General features: G+C 41.5%; 1 protein-coding gene across 5 annotated transcripts in view; it reads left to right on the top strand.

Annotated features, from left to right (window-relative positions):
* Positions 1-10,826: 10,826 nt before the first annotated feature.
* The window catches only part of LOC108922548 (E3 ubiquitin-protein ligase SMURF1), a 31,640-nt gene continuing 21,951 nt past the window's right edge, over positions 10,827-20,515 (top strand). For 4 of the 5 annotated variants that reach the window (XR_003797547.1, XM_029250262.1, XM_029250261.1 and 1 more), the window contains exon 1: positions 10,828-11,139. Coding sequence is in view for 4 of the 5 variants with exons in the window: in XM_029250262.1 (XP_029106095.1) it covers positions 11,082-11,139 (58 nt within the window). In the remaining variant the exon portion in view is untranslated. Of the gene's footprint in view, positions 11,140-20,515 lie in introns of all 5 variants that reach the window. The other variant, XM_029250260.1, reaches the window with a different exon arrangement.

Genomic DNA, 20,515 nt, shown 5'->3' with positions numbered 1-20,515 from the left:
CAAGACTTTGAAAGTGAACATAATTTAAAGACTATGTTCACATTGATGTGACCATGACAAACTATTACTGTTACATGTTTTCCTCACTCTATTACATTACCACCTTTCTGCAGTAAACATGTACGTAGGCTGTGATGGAGTAATGTTCCCATTCCAAGTGAGTCTAAGACTCTCCCTTAAAGGATGAAGCATTTTCAGCTGTTAGTCGCTGCCCTGGGAGGGACAGCAGGTGTTGCCCTAAGGAGCTAATGACAGCCAATAATATATCTCTGAACAACTTAGAGAAGTGGACTGGTCATGTGGGGGCTTCTCAGATGCCAGTATTCACCAAGGTCTTTGGAAATTTCCTGCTGTATTTCACAGTAAAGCATGTGGAAAGGTTATGGAAAACAACAGGCTACTTTGGTACTCTAGCTCAGAGAAGATTGTGGTGAGTTAATGAGTAGACTGCTGTGGTGGAATGAAGTGCACTCCTGCGCTAATGCAAGAGGGGTTAATTGAGCGGCAACCTTCAGAGGTTGTTGTGAACACATGGGTGATATTCTTAAGAGCTGTGCACACACTCGTTGTGGAAAATGGCTCCATGTATAGATTACACTCTGGTATGGAGTTTCATCACCCAAGGGGCGACGCTTGCCGCGGATAAACTTACTACAGACACTTGCGAGGTGCTGAGTGAATTAAATGCATGCCCACAGAGGTACGACTCGCCTTGACTGGGACGCCTTGTGATGCCTGCAAGCACTTCCCTTCGGGTTTGCCTGCGGCTTCTCGGCCCTTTACATGGCTGAAGAGCCTTTCTCGTCTACAGAAGGAGCAGAGTGAACGCACTGGTTTCCTCCCACAGTCCATGTGCTTCAGGTGAACTGGTGGCTCTGAATTGCCCATAGTGTGTGTGTTGCTTTGGTGTATGGGTGAGTGATTCACTGCAAGTAGTGCAAATAATGCTGCAAAATTTTCAGCTAAATACTACATGGTATTCGTTGCTGGGTCACTTTGGAGAAAGTTTTCTCCTAAACAAATAAAAACAGATGTGATTATTGTAACCGCTGAGAGTAACATCAGACTCAAGGGTTATGCCATACATTACATACAGATTTGTAAGGTTTGAGCCACACACGAACTTGAGTGTCTTCTGTAAAACCTGCAGCACCCCAGACACAAAGAGCCACATATATATTCTTCCTCTTGTTACCTAGTTAAATGTTGGCTTCTACTGTATAGATTTTAGTAAAGTTAAAATACTATTTTTCTGCAGACGTTGACAGACAGTTGCAAGGAATATATATTGTGCACATTTTCAGCCACATACGAAGCTCTGGACATTCTCTGTCATATGCAGACTGTTGTTAAATTAGTTCACACTTTGCAACAACTGAATCTCTACCAGAATCATAAACATGGCTGTATTCATAGGGAAAAAAACTCTTGAGCCATAAATCCCTGCACACTTGAAAACTGAAAGTGGATATGTGTATCCCTGTTGCCCTCTGCCACACACACACACGTAGACAGTGGGCTCAGCCAGATGCGTGAGTAATATTGTATTTAGATTTATTTATTCAGCAGAAAAGTGTAGTACAGGTTAACACTGAAAAAGCATATGAAACCAACACAAAAAACAGTGAAGAAACCAAAATTTTCTTTGAAGATAGACACTCGGAAGGCAGTATAAAGTGCTGCTCAGTTATTTTTATTTTTTCCTTACCTGTGAAATCATAGCTCTCAACAGACAAAATTGTAGAGCCCTAGTCAATTCAATCAAAGAATATATGGAAGGAGTTCAGTTTCATGTCGGAACAAATGATTCAGGGATTTTCATATAATACAAAACCCTCTACAGCCAAGTTATTCTTTGGACATGAGAGAAGTGGCAACTGGTTGTATTAAGAAGCAGCACCACATTGCAGAGATCTTTGTCTGAACTTCTCTGCTGAAAGGTATTTCCAGCAGATGCCAGCAGTGAGTTGCAAACACAGCTCCTACTGCTCTCATTCCATGAGAGATGGCATGGAAAACTTTTTCATTTATTCCTTTATTTATTATCCATCATTAGGTAGCTATTATGAGCCTACTGGTAGCATAGTGGTTAGAGCTGCTGCCTTTGGACCCAAAGCTCCCAAGTTTGTCTTGCCTCCAGCTGTAGCACCCTTGAGCAAGGAACTTACCCTAAAAATTGCTCCATTAAAAAAAATCATACAGCTGTGTCAATAATTGTAAGTAGCTTAATGCTGTATTGTCACTTTGGAGAAAAGTGAGCTAAATGAATAAATGTAATTACAATACAAATCCACATCATGAAAAAAGGTTCAAGAAAGATAAGGTGCACATTGCTCATATTTTTTTATATTCTGAGACAGTTTGCACATAGGTTTTTTTATCCATTTTAAAGTGTTCACATGCAGGACTCTTCCTTGGACTCTTCCATACTTTTTGTATGTAATAATGTGCCAATATAATTAGTGAAGTCAATAACAAAGATTTTTAAAATTATTTTCACTGGGATTAAAGTTTGCCATGATACAAATTTATTTTGGGGGCGGGGAGGCCACGGTGGCGGAGTGGGTTTGACCGGGTCCTGCTCTCTGGTGGGTCTGGGGTTCCGGTCCTGCTTGAGGTGCCTTGCGACCGACTGGCGTCCCGTCCTGGGTGTATCTCCTCCAGCCTTAGGCCCTGTGGCGCTGGGTTAGGCTCTGGCTCTCTGTGACCCTGTATGGGACAAGCGGTTTTGGATGGTGTGTGTGTGTGTGTGTGTGTGTGTGAATTTGTTTGAAGTAAATATCAATATTTGCCTCTATGGCATGCAAACTGGTGTGATGCGCAAAATGTAGAAAAGTGTACATATCCAAGGGCCCCAGACTGCTATTAAATAAGTGTCTTCAGAAAATCTTGCTTGTTCTGGACAAAACAGCTTGATTCCCACCTGGAAATGAAGTACACTATATAACTTCAAAACAGGCTAACACTTAGAAATCTCTGCTTCCCTCTTGTACGGCCTAAAGGTAGTCAAATTTCATGTTACACAGGATACAACCTCTATGGAAGAGACCACACAGGATATAGACTGAGTTCAGACACTTTTCCTCTTTTCAAAATTCAACAACAGAATTCAAGAACAGGGAGTATTAATGTATCCGTTTATGTTTTTTATTTACTCTTCAAAATTTAAGTGTTCATGAGTAATACCTTTACTCTTTTTCAGTGGTTTGGGATAGAATAACTTTAGTTGCAACAGGATATTATAACGGGATAAAAATCCTGTAAAAGAATAATAAAAAACAAGAATTTTGAACCGTTATTTCACACTGTGAAAACCACACATCCTATGGTACGTTTATAATTAATTTGGAATATTGATCAATTGTCTCTTTGGGTTGAGAAGAAAACTAGAATGTATTCATATGTTGCTTGGAGAGCATCTCTTATGTTCCAGTCTTTCAGACCCTAACCCTAACCTTGTCCCTAAGCCTAACCATAACCCTCTAACCATAGCCCTAAACCCTAACCTTATCTATAACCCTAAACCTAACCCCACCTCTAACCTGTCCCTAACCATAACCCCCTAACCTTAACCCTAACCCTAACTATGCCCTAACAAAGGATGGGGTAAAATTTATTCTCCCTTGTTACCCTCAAATTGTTTAAAACAGATAAATGCTCTCATATTACCTTTGCTTTCACACACACACGTACACACACACACACGCACTACAGCCATGAAAACTGAGCCCTTTTTGTGCTGTATACAAGCAATTAATCACAAGTCTGAATGAAGGAGTCAGCAGTCCTCAGCTAGAGTTCATGCATCTGGACAAAACATATATTCTCTATTGTTCAGCAAGCATGTGAGATTTATGATAATGAAACTTTTCCCAGAGTGGTTTCTTTATGTCATATCTGCTTTGCTGTGGTTCTAATTACAATAGCTTATGCTGAAAACCATGTGTGAAAGGACAAATTTCTTGGAATGGGTACTGAGAATGATTGTTCTGAAACGAGCTGTATGGCTGTTCCCCCATTTTTCTTTTCAAATGTCACACACTCAGATGTGTAAACGGCTGAGAATGTTCACAACCCATGTGCAGAGGATTCATGTGATGGCAAACCTCACCTTGGGGGCAGAAACATTGTGCAATTTAGCAGTCTGTTTAATCGTGACTACAAACCCAAGTCTACACTTTGGTATTCTTAAGCTTCCGGGTGACCAGAATATTGTTCCACTCTGTTGGAGTAAATTGGTTCCATTTTGTTGATGTAAAGGAGTTCTACTTGCCAATACAGGGGATTCTGTTGAAGACCCACACACTGCTGATGCTATAGTGTTCAGTAACACATGTCACCAAGTGTCTTAATTTGTCAAAAATGGACAAAAGCATTTGCTAAGGGACCTACAACCCAATAAATAAAACACACTTTGGTTTGTTTTACAAGTTCCCAAAATACAACATTTTAACAAGTCTGTATTTCAATGTATTACAGTGCACAAGTTCTTTTTCCTCTGTTATATGAACGCAATGTGCATTAGCACCATATGGATAAATGTGATCATCTTTCCCTAATAGGAAAGCAGGATTCTTTCGATCCAGTGCCTTCTCTATTGCAAAGGAATGGGCAGCTTCTTTCCTGCAGCCAGGACAGAAGGGAAATGCAGCGGAGCACCTCTGTGTCCACCTTGGTACTTTTGGGCTTGCAGTTTGAATTTTACAGAAGATCGTCTGTATATTGCAAGGCAGTTTGTTTTGTGCTGAAGAGTGACATTTAACATTTTACCCATGTATACATGCTCAGCTTTTATGAGTGTAGTTGAGTTGAAGTACCCTCCTCAAGGATGAGATGATAGGACCTCTCCAGGGACCCAAGCAGCAACCGTAAGGCTAAAGACACAACAAAATGTTTCCTTCTCTTGTGATTGTGTGATTCCCACCTTTAGGAGTGCACTGCTTCTTTCCAGTGCTCTCCTCTCTTGTTTTTCCAGCATCCCTTCACCTTCCACTTGAAATAAACTTGGACAACATACAATCCCTTGGCAACAGCCGTTGCTATGCATCCCCCACCTGGAAGCTCATTGGCCCTCTGCTGATTGGGACTTGTCTGATGGGGTACTTGTACAGGTTTGCTTAGGTTAATAATAAGACATACTGTAAATTCTGCTTTATCAAGAGAGTGCCATCATTCCTTGGACCACTCAACAGTGTAAAGCTTTAGGATGAAAACACCTATTCTTTAGATACAGTGTGTGAAAAACATGTTTTATTTTGCACTTAATGGAGACCCAATTACAACTGCCCAGAGACCTTAAAAAACAATGAGCAGTTTGATTGCCAATTCCCCACCTAATCGCTATCTTCTTTAATGGGACCAAATTTATGATGTTGTTGTTTACATACCAATAGGACAATGCAAATCCTTATTGCAAAATTCTGTGCAATTTTGAAAGTTCTCTACTACATTTACACTTATTCATTTAGCAGGCACTTTCGTCCAAAGAGATGTACATCTCGGCAAAAGTACAATTTATGCATTGCATTAAGAGAAAGAGACATAGCTGCAGACATGTGACTCAAGTAAACCTAGTTTGTTGCCTTCCACTTGCTGCACCGAGGTTCATAGTTCAAGTAGGTGCATAAAACACAGGACAGACAAATCCTGATACCCTCCTATCATTTTTTTTTGCAATAAGATACACAAGCAAGCAAATACAATGCCGGAGTAGTGCTGATAAAAGGCTTTATCTGCTGATGTTCATGAAGGTATGTATGATGGTATTGTATCTAGCAGTGTAAGTCACCTTGGTAACACTACACAGTATCCATTGCAAGTTGCTTTGGAGAAAAGTGTCTGCTAAGTGAATAAATGTAAATGTAAGGTATTGTGCATGAACATTTACACTGTTAATGAGCTGGAGAGATCTTGGGTGAGTTTTCAGACCCTTCTTGAACGTAGGCAGAGTTTCTGCAGTTCTGAGTGAGAGGGGAAAGTCGTTCCACCACAACGGAGCCAGAACCGAGAACCTCCGTGCTTTACCATTCGTGCGCGGGACCACCAAGGGAGCAAAAGTAGACAAGCGAACGGGTCTAGCTGGGGTGTAGTGGTTGACCAAGACCTGTAAACAATTGATAGCAGTTCTATTGATGCATTTGTAGACAATAACTAGGGTCTTGAATTTGATTTGGGCAGCTATAGGAAGCCAGTGCAGAGAAATGAGAAGAGGAGATACGTGGGAACGCTTTGGCAAATCAAATACAACTCGTGCAGCAGCATTTTGTAGAAGCTGCAGAGGTTTGATGGCAGTAGCAGGAAGGCCACAGAGGAGAGAGTTGCAGTAGTCCAGACAGGAAGTCACCATAGCCTGGACAAGAAGTTGGGCAGAGTCAATTGTGATGTAGGGACGAATCCAACGAATATTGTATCTGCAGGACCAGGTTGTGGCTTCGATGTGCTGAGAGAAAGAAAGACTCTCATCAATCGTTATTCCCAGACTCTTTGCCAAGGAGGTAGGTGAGGTGAGTGAGTTGTCCAGTTTGTTCGATAGATTGTGACAGGAGGATGGGCCAGCTGGGAGGTAAAGTATCTCTGTTTTGGAGAGGTTGAGTTGGAGGTGGTGATCAGATATCCATGAAGAGATGTCCGACAGGCAGGCAGCAATGCGTGCGGAGATGTCTGACGCACCAGGTGGAAAGGAGAGGAAGAGCTGAGTATCATCAGCATAGCAGTGGTATTTGAATCCATGGGAGGCTATGACTGGACTGAGGGAGGAGGTGTAGATTGAGAAAAGAAGAGGACCCAATACTGAGCCCTGCAGGACACCGGTTGAGAGAGGCAAAGGAGAAGAAGGACCAGCACCTGTAAAGGAATAAATACCACTTGTATGGTCTTTTTTAATGTACCGTAATTCTAAATCATCAATTCTAAATCTCAAACATTTTTTGTTACCCAGTCCAGTAGTCTGAGAAAATGGAACTGTGATATGGGGACTGTGGAGGTGGGCTGCTAGCACTCCAACAGCTCGGTCTCAGGTGCAAAAACACAGCAACATGTGGGTAGGGCTGACAAAGGGGAAGTTTCCATGGCTGAGATGAATATGAGACACTCTTCATTATGTGGACAGCAATAAAATTATGTCTGCTTCTCAATGAGCATCCCTCTCCTAATACGCTGCCAAAACGTACACTGCGGTCCTGGAGCTGGCCTTCACTGTGTATCATACCCAGCACGCACTTACAGTGTTACTAATGACTTTTTGAACAAACGGTCCTTCAGTAAATTACAAGTACTCTAAATGAGGCCTTCTTTTCTCTGGATACTCTGACCTTTTCTATCAGCTCTGTTTAGCTATTTACAGAAAACATATTCTGTTTCATCAGTGTCATACTGGAATTAATAACCAAAACAGATTTTCTAGTTATTTCAATAAATGTTATTGTAATTATATGTATTATATTTTCACCTACCTCACCAGTCCTGAAAATTTTAGATTGTTTCTCCGAATACTTAATTACTTAAGCTTTTCTGAATTCTTAAGGGGACTTGACAAGTGTCTGATTTGGAACAGTTTTTTTTTTTCCAAACTAATTGTATTAGTCTGTGGTCAATGTTTTTTTTTATATTAGTTATTGTACTGTGGACTAGTTTGTAATTACTGAAGTTTCTTTTAGTCCCATGAAATACTATGTGGGAGCTTGCAGAGGTATGTGTCTAACAAAAGGGAATATGCAATGTATTCTTTTCTTCCATTGATATGTACTATATATTATAAACACATACAGAGAGGCTGGACTACCCCACTGATGCATTTTCAAAAAAAGGAAAATAGTTATTGATTGTTTTTATTCGTAAGATATCTCTATTTTCACAATCCGGTGTAACTTAGGCTTCAATACTTCTCGTTTTCACGAAATGATTTTTGGCCATGTCAACCACAAGGCTTATGATACTAGTGTTCCTTCCAGCCAATAAAACTCTTTCAGTCTGCTTCATGCTAGACCTTAATCTTGTGCACATGTGGCTGTCCCACCTTTAGCCCACAGTTATTAGAAAAACATCCAAATTACTTGGAGAGAACCCTAAAACAATTAAGTTATAGTCAGGAATAATTGCCTACTTGCAGACTTGTTTTTCTAAACAAGCTAAAGTGATCGCTTGTCCTTATTTCCCTGATTGAGGCCATCTGCTCTTAATGTGCTGACCCAGGTGGACACACACATTTGCCTGGATTGTATAGACAGACTTGTCTGTGAAGCATTGCTGAAATTTGCAAGCTAAAGCTGACTGTCAAATATGTTTTTTTTTGTGTTATTTGATTTCCATGAAGCATAAAAAAAATTGCAAATACATAACTTTTTTCATGAAATATTAAACACCTATAAATCCTATAAATCTGTGCACAGATTTTTTTTATGAGCTACTTCATGTTCTCTTGATCAGTTTGTCTGGGCTTCCCTGCAAATTCCTCTCCTTCTAAGGGGTCTTATAATGAAGGCTTTGTCAGTTGTTTGGTTGAGCCTTGGGCAGTGTGGGAGCCAGCTGCCCACTTTATAGCTAATGTGGATGCCCTTTTTTTTCTGTAAAAAACTTTATGAGAGAGGGCCTTTGTTTAAGATGGTTAATTCTTCAAAATCCAATCCTCCTAACACTGCAACTCGGCCATTCGCAAAATGGCCCAGACGTACATCTTTGGCCTCATGTTCTTTGCATTAGCGATGCCATAGTGACATGAGACCAAAAGATGATTTTACTGCATGATTTTCTCAAATAGGCACTGGTGAAATAACTCATTCAACAAACTACAGACGTAATGCATTTGCATGATAATTTAAAGGAACATAAAATGTGGTGAGAATATGGCTTCTGAGTAACTCAAAATGGCATCAGTATTTTAATTTCATTCGACTCAAATTGTACTGAGCGTAGACAGAACACATACAGTGCTCCTTTTTTCATACAGTCTACTTGGAAATTAATTGGTGGTATATTTTACAGTTCAGCCAACCCACTGATACATATAATGATTTTGTTCACTGTATAACTCACACGTCCAATGATATAATTTTACAAAATTGCTGTCATTTGTATCGCATGTAAATGCTTTGACTAAGTCGTGCTTCCTTCAGTTAAGAAACAGTTAAATTGCGGCAATTCCTTTGTAGACGGGATTCTGAGAAAATGGTTCATGCTTTTGGTTCCAGCAGACTGGATTACTGTAATGCTTTATTGTCAGGTTGTCCATACCAGACTGTATCCAGGCTACAGTTGGTACAAAATGCTGCTGTGAGAATTTTCACTAGAACTAGGAAGTTTGACCATATAACACCTGTACTTAAATTGTTGCACTGGCTACCGGTCGTTTTTAGAGTTGATTATAAAATCCTACTTTTAACCTATGAGGCAGTACATGGCATTGCTCCGGCTTACCTTTGTGAGATCACACACACACACACACACACACACGCACACACATGCATTTTCAGAACCGCTGGTCCCATACGGGGTCACGGGGGAACCGGAGCCTACCCAGCAACACAGGGCGTAAGGCCGGAGGGGGAGGGGACACACCCAGGATGGGACGCCAGTCCGTCGCAAGGCACCCCAAGCATGGCTTGAACCCCAGACCCACCGGAGAGCAGGACTGTGGTCCAACCCACTGTGCCACCGCGCCCCCTGCTTTGTGAGATCATTGATTCTTATATCCCAGGACGATATCTCCGTTCATTAGCAGCAGGTTACCTTAAAGTACCTGTGATCAATAAGACCTCAGTAGGTCACGCTTTTAGTTATAGAGCACCTAAACTGTGGAATAGTCTACCAGTTACTGTCAGAAATGCCCCGTCTGTTTCTGTTTTCAAATCCCGACTTAAGACTTATATGTTCACTCAGGTATTCCACCTCATAATGTAATTTGACCTGCCTTGGTTGTTTATTTTATCACCTTTACAAAAATGCATTTTAAATTTACTTATGTAACAAATTACTAACTCTGTCCTATCTTCTCGTTGAGCACTACCTTGCTACATAACACCTGAGGAAGCCAGCCAGTGGTGACAGACGAGTCCCATGCAGACAGAGGATGATGTCCATCTGCCATGTCGAACGAGACGTTCCATACTGAGCTGGGGGTCCAAGATGCCATTTAGCAACATAATCATTATTACTTGTTACACACTGGCTTACAATTGTTACTTTCTAGAATGCCCAGGAGGGGTGGGCAACCGCTGGCCCGTGGACCCCCAGAGGTTTTTCGGAAGTTTTTGTTCCTTTCCCTGATGGCTAGTAGGCATACTTATAGCTCTATAAAAAGTACTTCATTATGGTAGCCATTAGTCGACTGTCATCCTTGCTTGCATGTTTTCTTGCCTTATGCCTGTGTTAAAGCGCTGTGTCACTGCATGAGAAGAGTGCTCTCTAAAAATAAATTGAATTGAAAAAAATCATACCATCTATCAAATACTTAGAGTCACAGTGTTAATAACTGGAAGGTTTTCCATTTATACACTGTTTATGTCCGCTCCAGGACTTGACAATGTGTTTTTATGCACACATAGACATATATTTCATTTGAGTGGCACGGCCACGGGTACTTCCGCGCACTTAAGTAAATAGGCTCTGTTTTCCGCGAACATTTATCTCTGAGCACTGGAAATTGAACGTAAATTATCAAATGAAATTGATTCATTCTTTTAAAAGACTAATTTATCCGAACCCGGTATTTTTTAATGCCGTTTAAGTCACTTAACGAGCAAATGGCAATCCCCACACCAAGGTACCGGTAGCGCTTTCGCTCTCGGACTTTGTGACGCCGCTCGCGCTCGTGCACGTCCCGCGGTTGAGGGCTGACGTCAGAACGCCCTCGAGCTCGAAAATGTTCGGGAGCGCCGTGCGCCTTGGGATCCCGCTGGAATTTCTGAGAAGGAAATAATACACATTTATCTGCGGTAAACCTGCGCGGAAGCGAAAAATCTACGCTGCTGGTTTCCGCGGTTCGGCGACGTGTAAAGTTTGAATGTTCGGTTGGCTCTAAGGCAAACTTGTCCGTGTTTTTTTTTTTTTTTTTTCCCTTTTTTTTTTTTCCCTCCTTCCGCGGAGTGATGTCGAATCCCGCCGGGACTCGGAGGAGCGGGTCTAGCATTAAAATCCGGCTGACAGGTAAGAGTGCGCGCCGGCCGCCGCGCCGCCGACGCTCGAGTGGCTCATCGCGCGCCCGTCCTCCGGCCAACCGTTTTGTAGCGCTTCGACGCCCCATCTTCTTCACTCACAGCCTAAGCCTTCGCGGAATCGACACCGCGGGGCTTCTGTGCGCCGCTTCGGAGGACGCAAACCTCGCTGAGATGGAGGTCTCGCAGGCCGGCTGCTTTCGACTTCGTCGGCTGCGTGCAGCACGGCGGCGCTGAAATTTAGCGTTGCGGCGGCGGCGTTCGGCCATGACTAGCCCAGGTTCTCAACAGCTAGAGCTCCTCGCCGCTAGCCTAGTCCAGCCGGCCGAGCGTCTAACTTGGCCAATTTCCCCTTTGCGCTTTTTTTTCTTTTTTTTTTTTAATGAAAACTTTTTTTGGATGGCGGTGTCACTTAACGCTGCCTTGAAGTGCCTTGTAGTTGTAGTCCGCCTGCGAACGCAGTCATCATTAATTACCATAGTAACCTTCGTGCATGGCGACTTGCAGCAGTGTGACACATTCTACTTTACACTACAGTGATTTACCCGTTTCTACATTATTCTTCCCGTCATCATCTCCGGGTGAGCGCATGATCGTTGGTACTACAGCTGGGAATGTGAATTATCCAGGACCTTCAGTTTGCGAGACGACGGTCCAGCCAGTACCCTACCTGCTCCTTGTTCCTGTGATATGGTGAACTCCTGGCTAACACTCAACACCTGACCTAACTGTCCATTACACTGTTAAGCAAAGATTATTTTCTTTGCAAATAAAACACCATTTGCCTGCCATGGTACTTCACACAAGCCAATGCAGCCAGCATCAAATTCCTACTTGTCAGCTTTGCTAGAAAGGAGAAGATCTGCCCTGGTTTGTGCAGTGTAAGGCAGCAGATGGTTCACAGAATTTCTGCTTGTCTCCGAGAAACAGCCAGGGGTACTCTACCGACAGCTATGTGACTTCTTGCCTCGGTCGCTCAACGACGTCCTCATACTTTTTTGCTGGATTCACTTCGTTACCAAGCATTGCTGCGGTGATAATTGCTGATTTGTAGGAAATCTTGGAGCTGTGTTTGAAGTAGTTTCTGCTTTGTGGTACTCAGTTTGGATGAGATGATCTGAGAAGTGTCCCAGGTACAACACTTGTGATACCTGTAGCAGTGTCCCACATTGATATATGGAGTGACTATGCTTCACACTAATGACTGTCTTGAATGTAACCTGAGCTTTCTCCATGTGTCTACTCGTGTGTACCAGCCTTCATATGGGTGAAGGTCTGCATGAAGATTCTGGCACTTGCACCTTTGTCATATCGGAGTAAACTAAGGTGCTGTGTGAATTACTGACTGATTGTCACTGGGGCCTGAGACTTGATTTTACTATGATCCACAGCTCCCTGTATTGGGAGAGGATCAAATGTGGAGGACATGACCGCCTTAAGGCAGGTCAAGACATGTTTTTCCCTCTTGTTAAATTTATGTTTTGGAAAAGATGTCCAGTAAAGTCACTTTTAATGTTGCATTTTTTTGATACTCTTATAAAATTAATTTCCAATTACATTTAATTGGAATGCTGACAAGGGCTTCTCAGTATAGGCTTCCCTTGTATAATAAAGGCTCTTTTTACAATTTAATTACAAAGTTACAAGAATTTGCCAAACTTATTCGTCCGTTAAATGTCACACTTAAATGCCTTATGCTGTCAAATGTCAATTAAAAACTACATGCCTTGGTGACATTGAGTGCCATCTGAGGCAAGCAGTCCCCCCACAGAGGCATGGCTTTTTCTCCTCATCTGTTGTCATAGCCATGTGCCTACTTTTCAAACAGCTCTCACAAGTCTTGTAACTCTATCATAATAATGAGCTGTAATGATTTCAGTGCTAAAAGTTGAAAATGCAAAGTATCCAGTGTAATTTTCTTTATTGTGGATTTAAAAGTAGCTACTTCCAGTGCTTTACCATAAATAAGATGGATATATGGATGACACTGCCAGTTTACAATACATATCAATTAAAAAATACAATGAAATATGATTCCATCTGTTGTTAATAATCATCATGTGTCCAGTGCAGAGTCGTGTTTGTCCAGAGCCCATCTCAGGTGCAAAAGAAGTAAAGCAGGGTAAACTCTGGCTGAAAATCAGTTACTTATTCACACACAGACACACTGGAGGCAGTTTAGTTACCAGGTAACCTGAAACATGTCTTTTTGGACTTTGTGAGGATACCATGTGACCACTGAGAGAACATGCCTGAGCCAGATTCAAGCTGCTGTGTGTGTACCAGCTTGCCACCAAAGAACAGCAGGATAAAATACAAAAGTATAAAATATTTAGGTAAAAGTTAAGAAAGGGGGAAATGGGGTACAAAAGTCAGCACACAAATATGTCATATACAAGCAATTTTGAACATGTGGGTCTTGAGCCTGGATTTAAAGGTATCCATAGTAGTTCTGATGTTCTGGACTTAGATCTGAATGATTTTCTCCATAGTTAAACAGTAAGGCAGGATTACGTATTTTTGGTGAAAAAGTGGGTGAATCTCCTGCGTCAGCAATCCGTGACTTTTTTTTTTTCCTCTTTAATTAAGGGTAAAAAAGAGTTTGAGCAGATCTTGAGCGAATTGCGCTTGTTATGCGAGGGAAGCCTTTATATCTGACAATAGACAGTGATAATGCATACAGTTTCTTTTATTTTGGGGTGTCAGGTGTTTCAGTGCAAGTTTCTTTTCAGATAGCTGTTAAGTTGGCTTTTTTTTTTTTTGTTTTGTGGTTCAGTACATGTTCCTGGCACCAAAGGAAGGGATATAGAATGAGCTCCAGCTGTGCCCTCCCCCCCCAACCCCAGTGCCGAAATGCACATGAAAGACATTCTAATTGACCAAGGAATGCCTGTGTCTTGTAACAAGGAGCATGAAACCATTTCGGCCAACTGTGGGTCTGTCTGCACGATCTGTCCTCTAGACCGTGCTGGAGGAAGTATGTCTGAGAGTTGCTTGTTTAGTCTGTGGGGGCCACAATGGGATTTTTAGTTTGAAAAGTCTGCATCACCTCATTTAGTTATCTGCCTGTTTCCCTAAACAGCGTCACGGAATTTGAATCACTTTTTTTTTTTTTTTTAAAGAAAAGCTTGCTTTAAACTTTTAATGTTCCAGTCTTGGCTTTTTTGTATTCAGGTCTTTCCAGAATTACAGTTGCATTTTCTCTCTGGATCTGAGTTTTAATTGTATCAGATTGCTGTTTTTAACAGTGCTAAAGTACACATCTTTTTGGCGGGGACTACAGAACTTGAACTGATTTCTGTCAAGTCTCTGTAACGCACAAAACTAAGTGTATCCTCAGGTCACCTGAAGTATAGTGCTTCTCAACACTGGAAGTTTTCGGTGTGCAATAAAGCATGGATCATTGTATGGTGCCCTTCTTCAAAAAGACTTGGCTTATCTAGATTCAGAGTTGCTTAGGGGATTGTTTAGCCCTTTTTTAGATACATTTTCAAGGTGAGTGTTTGAAATATTTGAAATTTCTAATTGCTTTTGTTTAAGTGTACTGTTGGCAAAGCAGGGCAAGAAGCACTGTCTTCTATTCATCATTTGATTTGCTTCTAATTAGCCTGATTTGCATGGGAAAAGGGAAATCATGGTTTTTACTGCACCAGGGCCAAGGGAATCACCGAACACAGAGAACATCTGCATTTGCATAAACAAATATGCATCCTCTAGTGTGTGCCCCAGACATAGAGCTTACTGTGCCAATCATCAGCAGTTCTTTGATTTATTTATTCTCCAGTTTTCTTTAATGAAAAATGACATTTAACTGGGTAGTCTGTTTAGACTCCTGGTTTGTTGTAGAAACCTTGTACCTGTAACTAACCTGTTCACCAATTGACTCCTTTGGAGAAAGCCTTCTCATCTGCAGTTAATTATAGATTTTACTTTATGGCATGCCATGAGGTTGATGTTTAACCCCTTTACCTTCAGCATGAGCTTGCAATGAGGCAGTGGCATGCATTGAGGACAGCTGATAGCATGGTGAGGGCTGCCTCCTTTGGATCTGGAACTTGCTGGTTCAGATCCTACCTACTGCTTTAAGGTACTTGCCCAAACTTGCTCCAGTAAAATTATCCAGCTGTCTAAATAGGTGTATTATTGTAAGCAGCTAAACATTGGAAGTCACTTTGGAGAAAAGGTCACCTAAATTAATAAATATAAATTGCAAGTTCTTCAGCGCAGGGCTCCTTTACAGTACTAGAAAGGATGCAAATTCAGCAAGTGTCCAGGCAAAACTCTTTAGAACAGAAAAGATGTCAGGAAAATTAAGTTATTTTCTAAATTCCTTCTTTTCTAAGACAAATTGCCCCCCTGTACTGTATGGGATTTAAATTTTAGTTGCTAAGTGTACCAAGGGAGAACATATTGGGTTGGAGCATAGATGTTGGATCACAATGGAGAGGAGAAAAAGACATTTCTCTTTTCCTGGAGTCCTGGTAGAATTTGCCAGATTCCTTGGACTTTTCCCTTGTTTATTATTATTATGCTTCTTTATTTCTGTTGTTTTAATGTGGTGGAAAGCAAACTGTTTTGGCTCATGGGCTTTCTCACTATGTGTTGAACCAGGTGCTTTGAATCTCCTGTCCACAGGAACCACTTGTTAAGAGCGACCTGAATGCTGTAAGGAAGAGTGTCTGTTTTTCAGTTTTGCATTTATGTTTGTTAATTTAGCAGATGCTTTTCTCCAAAGTGATCTATATCTCAGCTAAATGAAAAAATGTAAATGTAAATCTCAGAGAAAAATACAATGAGTGCATCACATGAATAGAAGGAGATACTTAAATGGAGACACATGATTCCAAAGTACAGCATAAGCATTCCACTATACTGTATAAACCAATGTATATCACACGAGTAGGTGCATGAAGGTTTATCTGTTATTCAGTTATCTCATAATTTCCTGAATTTTCAGGAACATGCAGCATTGTGGCTAATATCCCCAAGAAAAGCTATAATATTTTGAAGAGGAAGTTGTGCCACATGACACTTAAGTGATAAATATGAAACAAGGACAGTTCTGATTGGCTTTTATTCTTGGGAGTAGTGCTACTTCAACTCCTGATAATGAAGGTTAAAACAGTTTGTGGATGTGGAGAGCAGATTTAAAAAAAAGACAATTTCATAATTTTCAGTGCTTGTTGAGGCTTTGGCAAGAAGCAAAGCAAATGCTTTTGCTGACCATGATTTCTGGCAATTTAATGTCGTATGCTTTAATAACAAGCATCACCTCCTTTCCTAATTCTGATCTCATTGGCTGTCAATCAGCATGCAGCTGAGTGTGAAGCCTGGTGCTCGGAGGTGTGTGTCCATGGAAAACTGGTGGTCAGACCATGGCTCTGTGTTGCTTTGCTGCAGACTAACCAGGGTTGGTTGGGTCTTATTCCTGTGGAGTATTGTGATTGTGGTCATGACCTTTCTACAGCCTCTGGTCTCTATATGAAACTCATGGAAACAAATGCAATTAATTATGTATGAAGTAAATCAAATGGGTTAGAGCTACATGTGTGGTGTTTTGCATGGTATTTTTGACGTTACAGGAAAGAGGTTCAGTCCCACTCGTCCACAATGATACATTTCCTGAATCCTTCTCTCTGCATTTCTGCAGCATGATTGCGTGATATTTCCCCATGATTGAAGGTGGCATTAGCTTCTCCCTAGTAGCTTTGTCATATCCTCCAGAAAATGTTGCAGTGTTGAAGTTGTTAGGGAAGCAAGAAAGCATCCATTCTTTCTTTCCAATGTAATAGCCATAGTCTCAACCAACCTGAGATACATAAGGTACCGTGTATCAAAGTACACTACAGATATGTAGTTGTGGGTTATACCAACATTAGAGCATCTTCATTACTTTGTTCTGTTGTGCTATATTTGGTTTTCTTGCTGAACAAAGCTTCCACACCTCTCTTGAAATGAACTGCCTTTCTCTGCAGGACAGTCAGTATGCGGGTCTTACAAGCAGCCCATTGTCTGATACAGAACTGCTGCTCCGTCCGTTTCAGTCCCTGACATTCCTTAGCGCTCCTTCCCAGTCCTGTTAATGGGAGGACTGGAGTACTCCTGCCTTTGTTTCGGCTATACGCAGATACCTGTGGGCATGTGTCCTGACATGCAGTTTTGTAGAGGAATGTGTGTTATTTCCTTTTGTGTATACTCAAAATATATGCACAGCTCATCTCATGTGCACATGTTAACATCTGCTTTCGCTTTGCTTGGAATACATAACTTCAACTTGGAGAATAATTATGAATAGTATTGCAACTGTCAATTTTGGACAAAATAGTTTCTAAGGAATACATATCCAGTTGTAGGAAAGTACAGCAGTGCCGCAGTTTATGGAATTAATCCGTTCTTAAAAATTTTCCGGACAGCAAAAGGCTATTTCCCATTATTTTAAATGGAGAAAAATGTGTTCCCAGATCCCCAACCAATTCTCCTTAATATCATTAAAGCACTGTAAAACTGTCAACCCATGATTTCAGCATGATATAAATTTGATTACTTTTTGATTACCAAACACTTAATGATCGCATTAATGGGTGTTTCTAGGCAGTAAGTTTCATAAATGAATTTTATTTTTCTTATATTCAGTAGGCAGCAATGAATGTACAATAGTGAAATTAATATTAAAGTGTAAAAAATGTAAAATAAACAAGGAAATTTACTGTAGTGAACTGTTGCTGTAATTGTTGAATTGAGTGGAGGAGGGAGGAGGCTTGGCAGTCATTCTTGCAGTGCCGCTGCACCAATGAAATGAAGCAAAGACAAGACAGGTGTAAGAGAAAAATAAGAAAATTGAGCCGAAATGATGGTACGCATTAAATGGACAGCTAATCTATTCTGTAAATGCTTCAGAAGCCCATTGTGCGAGAAGCAGGATGTGCTAAAACTGAGCCCCCAACTCTAAGGGGTAACCGAGACTGGCTGGTACTGAAAAACAAGAAAATAAATACTGTTGGCAGGTTGAGCGATAAGCTGAAGGGGTGTAGGATGATTGCTATATGATGTATACAACCTACTGTGGCCTATAGAAAATGTAGGCTTTTAGAACTATATAATATGTGTTTATTGGATGCTCGGAGAGATTCCTTGACTCTGACACAGTGGACACTGTCCCTCCAGCTGGGTTGAAATAAAGTAAGATACTTTCTCCCATCTTGGGTCCTTTGAGTTATGTTGAATTTCTTCCACAGAGGAAACCAACAGGAAATAGCTGATGATACACTAGCGCCAACTACAGTACATTACTACACTTCCACTTTTCTCATGCAACTGTCAGATTTTTTGCACATGCTTCTGATAATTTTGTTATAGGACCCCCCCCACTTTGGAAATGGAAATTTGGGTATCATGAGCTGTTTATACTGAAATTTAGTCATGGAATAACAGAAAGAAAGGTGTTCACCATACAGAAAGTGTAGTGACTTGCTTTTGAGTGCATGTAGAAAGTTTAATAGGCTTCTGTTTCAGCGCAGACTAAGGAGCGTGATTTAACAAACAGTGATGGCAGGGACCAACAAGTTGGTCACCCATTTGTCTCTCTAGCAGTTTAGAAGGGAACAGGAGCAATGTGGGTAATTCTGTTACGGCTGCCTGCAGAGATTACTATATGGTGAATGTGCTGCCAAGTAGTGTTCATGTAGAAAGCTACCAGAAGCCTCATCATAGGATTAGGGAATGCAGACAAGACTAATGCTTATTTGAAAATTATCACTTGCTTTTAATTTTGCTTGTCAGATTGTTACACATCATGGAGTGTGACTTTTATTGTAAAATCATACTTTTTTTTCCCCTAGCAGGAAGTTGCAATGACTTCTGATTCGGAGATGATTGCACTGGACTGTAGCTACTCGTATTGCCACTGGGCATGTTTTATTTCCACCTGTTGCATACCTGTTCTACTCATTCTCCTCTTCTAATCTAGGAGGGGAGTGGCACTGTCCGGGTGTGTTGAACAGAACCCTCTTTTCTGTCCTGCCAATGTGGGTTGCCTTCTGAGTCCCGAGAGGTCTTGGGGTGGATGTGCTCACTCGTGACATCCCCTTTCACTGTCGGCTGCATAGCTCTTTGGAAATGGACTCTTATCGATTTCATCAGCAATCATTAACTATGTTGTTGGAGTTTAAGGGGATTTGGAGCAAGAGAGTTGGCACCCTCCAGCTATTTGTCCTGTGCTGGGGTTTCCCCTGCTTTTTGTCCTCCTCCTGCTTCTCATAGTGGCTTGTTGTTCGGAAATCGTCCAAGGCATGAAAATAATTGTGACGCATTGAAGACCCTCCACCATGCATCCACCCTTGCTTAAAGAAAAGGCAAGCATATGACCTTGGTGTTTGGTAAGTTGTCCGATTGCTTCGCTGTGAAGTACGCAATTGCTGTTCCAGATACTTTGTGTTTTCAACAAGAGGTCCATGGGAAGAAAAACAAAGCCACAGGACCATGTGTGGGAGCATTAGCCTTTTATAGTGTCAAGGGGGCTGCACAGTTCTCAGAAAAAGCCATGCTGTGAAACAGTAATGGCCCCTTTGTCACAACTACTGAAGGGCAGTAGAATGGTGATTCAGCAGATTGTAGCAGCTCATTGAGTTTTGTCTAGCTGGAGCAACATGTAAACCCCTTTGAATGCAGCACTGTGATTGCAGTTCACCTATTAGGGATATGTTTGATCAATGGGAGCTGATTGGTTACAGTCTAGTTACAGTCCAGTTACCCACCAGGGCAAATTCCTTGTTACTCTTGGCTTGTTGAACAACCCGTTGCAGAAGAAATGAAAAGTGAGAAAGTTTTCTTAAGGAAATAAGTGTGACTGCAGCAGCTTGACTGGGTCCTGCTCTCTGGTGGCTCTGGGGTTCGAGTCCCTCTTGGGGTGCCTTGTGATGGACTAGTGTCCCATCCTGGGTGTGTCCCCTCGCCCTCAAGCCTTACGCCCTATGTTGCTCAGTTAGGCTCTGGCTCACCGCAACCCTACACGTGACACAGCCAGTGCATGTTTGTTTGTGTGAGACTGCAGCTAGGGTTTCTTGTGGAGCCAAAGTGGAAGGTGTGAGCCTGTCAAAGTCTGTCTGAATAACAAATACTATCCCTTTTTTGCAATTATTGCTTTTGCTATAGATCGACATGGCATTAGTTTTTTTTTTTTTTTTTTTTTTTTTTTTTAGACTTATGGGTCCTTCGTTATTTTCTTTGAACGAATGCCCATACTGTTATTTCTTCTTCGGCATATTTACAGGACGAAGCTTCCTCCAAAATTCATTGGCCCACTTCAGGGAAAAATGCCTAGTGCTTTTTCCAGAAAGGGGCATATTGTGAAAGCGTTCCCTTTTGCCTGC

Source organism: Scleropages formosus, chromosome 3 (genome assembly GCF_900964775.1).
Source record: "Scleropages formosus chromosome 3, fSclFor1.1, whole genome shotgun sequence".
NCBI lineage: Eukaryota > Metazoa > Chordata > Actinopteri > Osteoglossiformes > Osteoglossidae > Scleropages > Scleropages formosus.
This window is presented reverse-complemented; position numbering and strand designations above follow the sequence as displayed.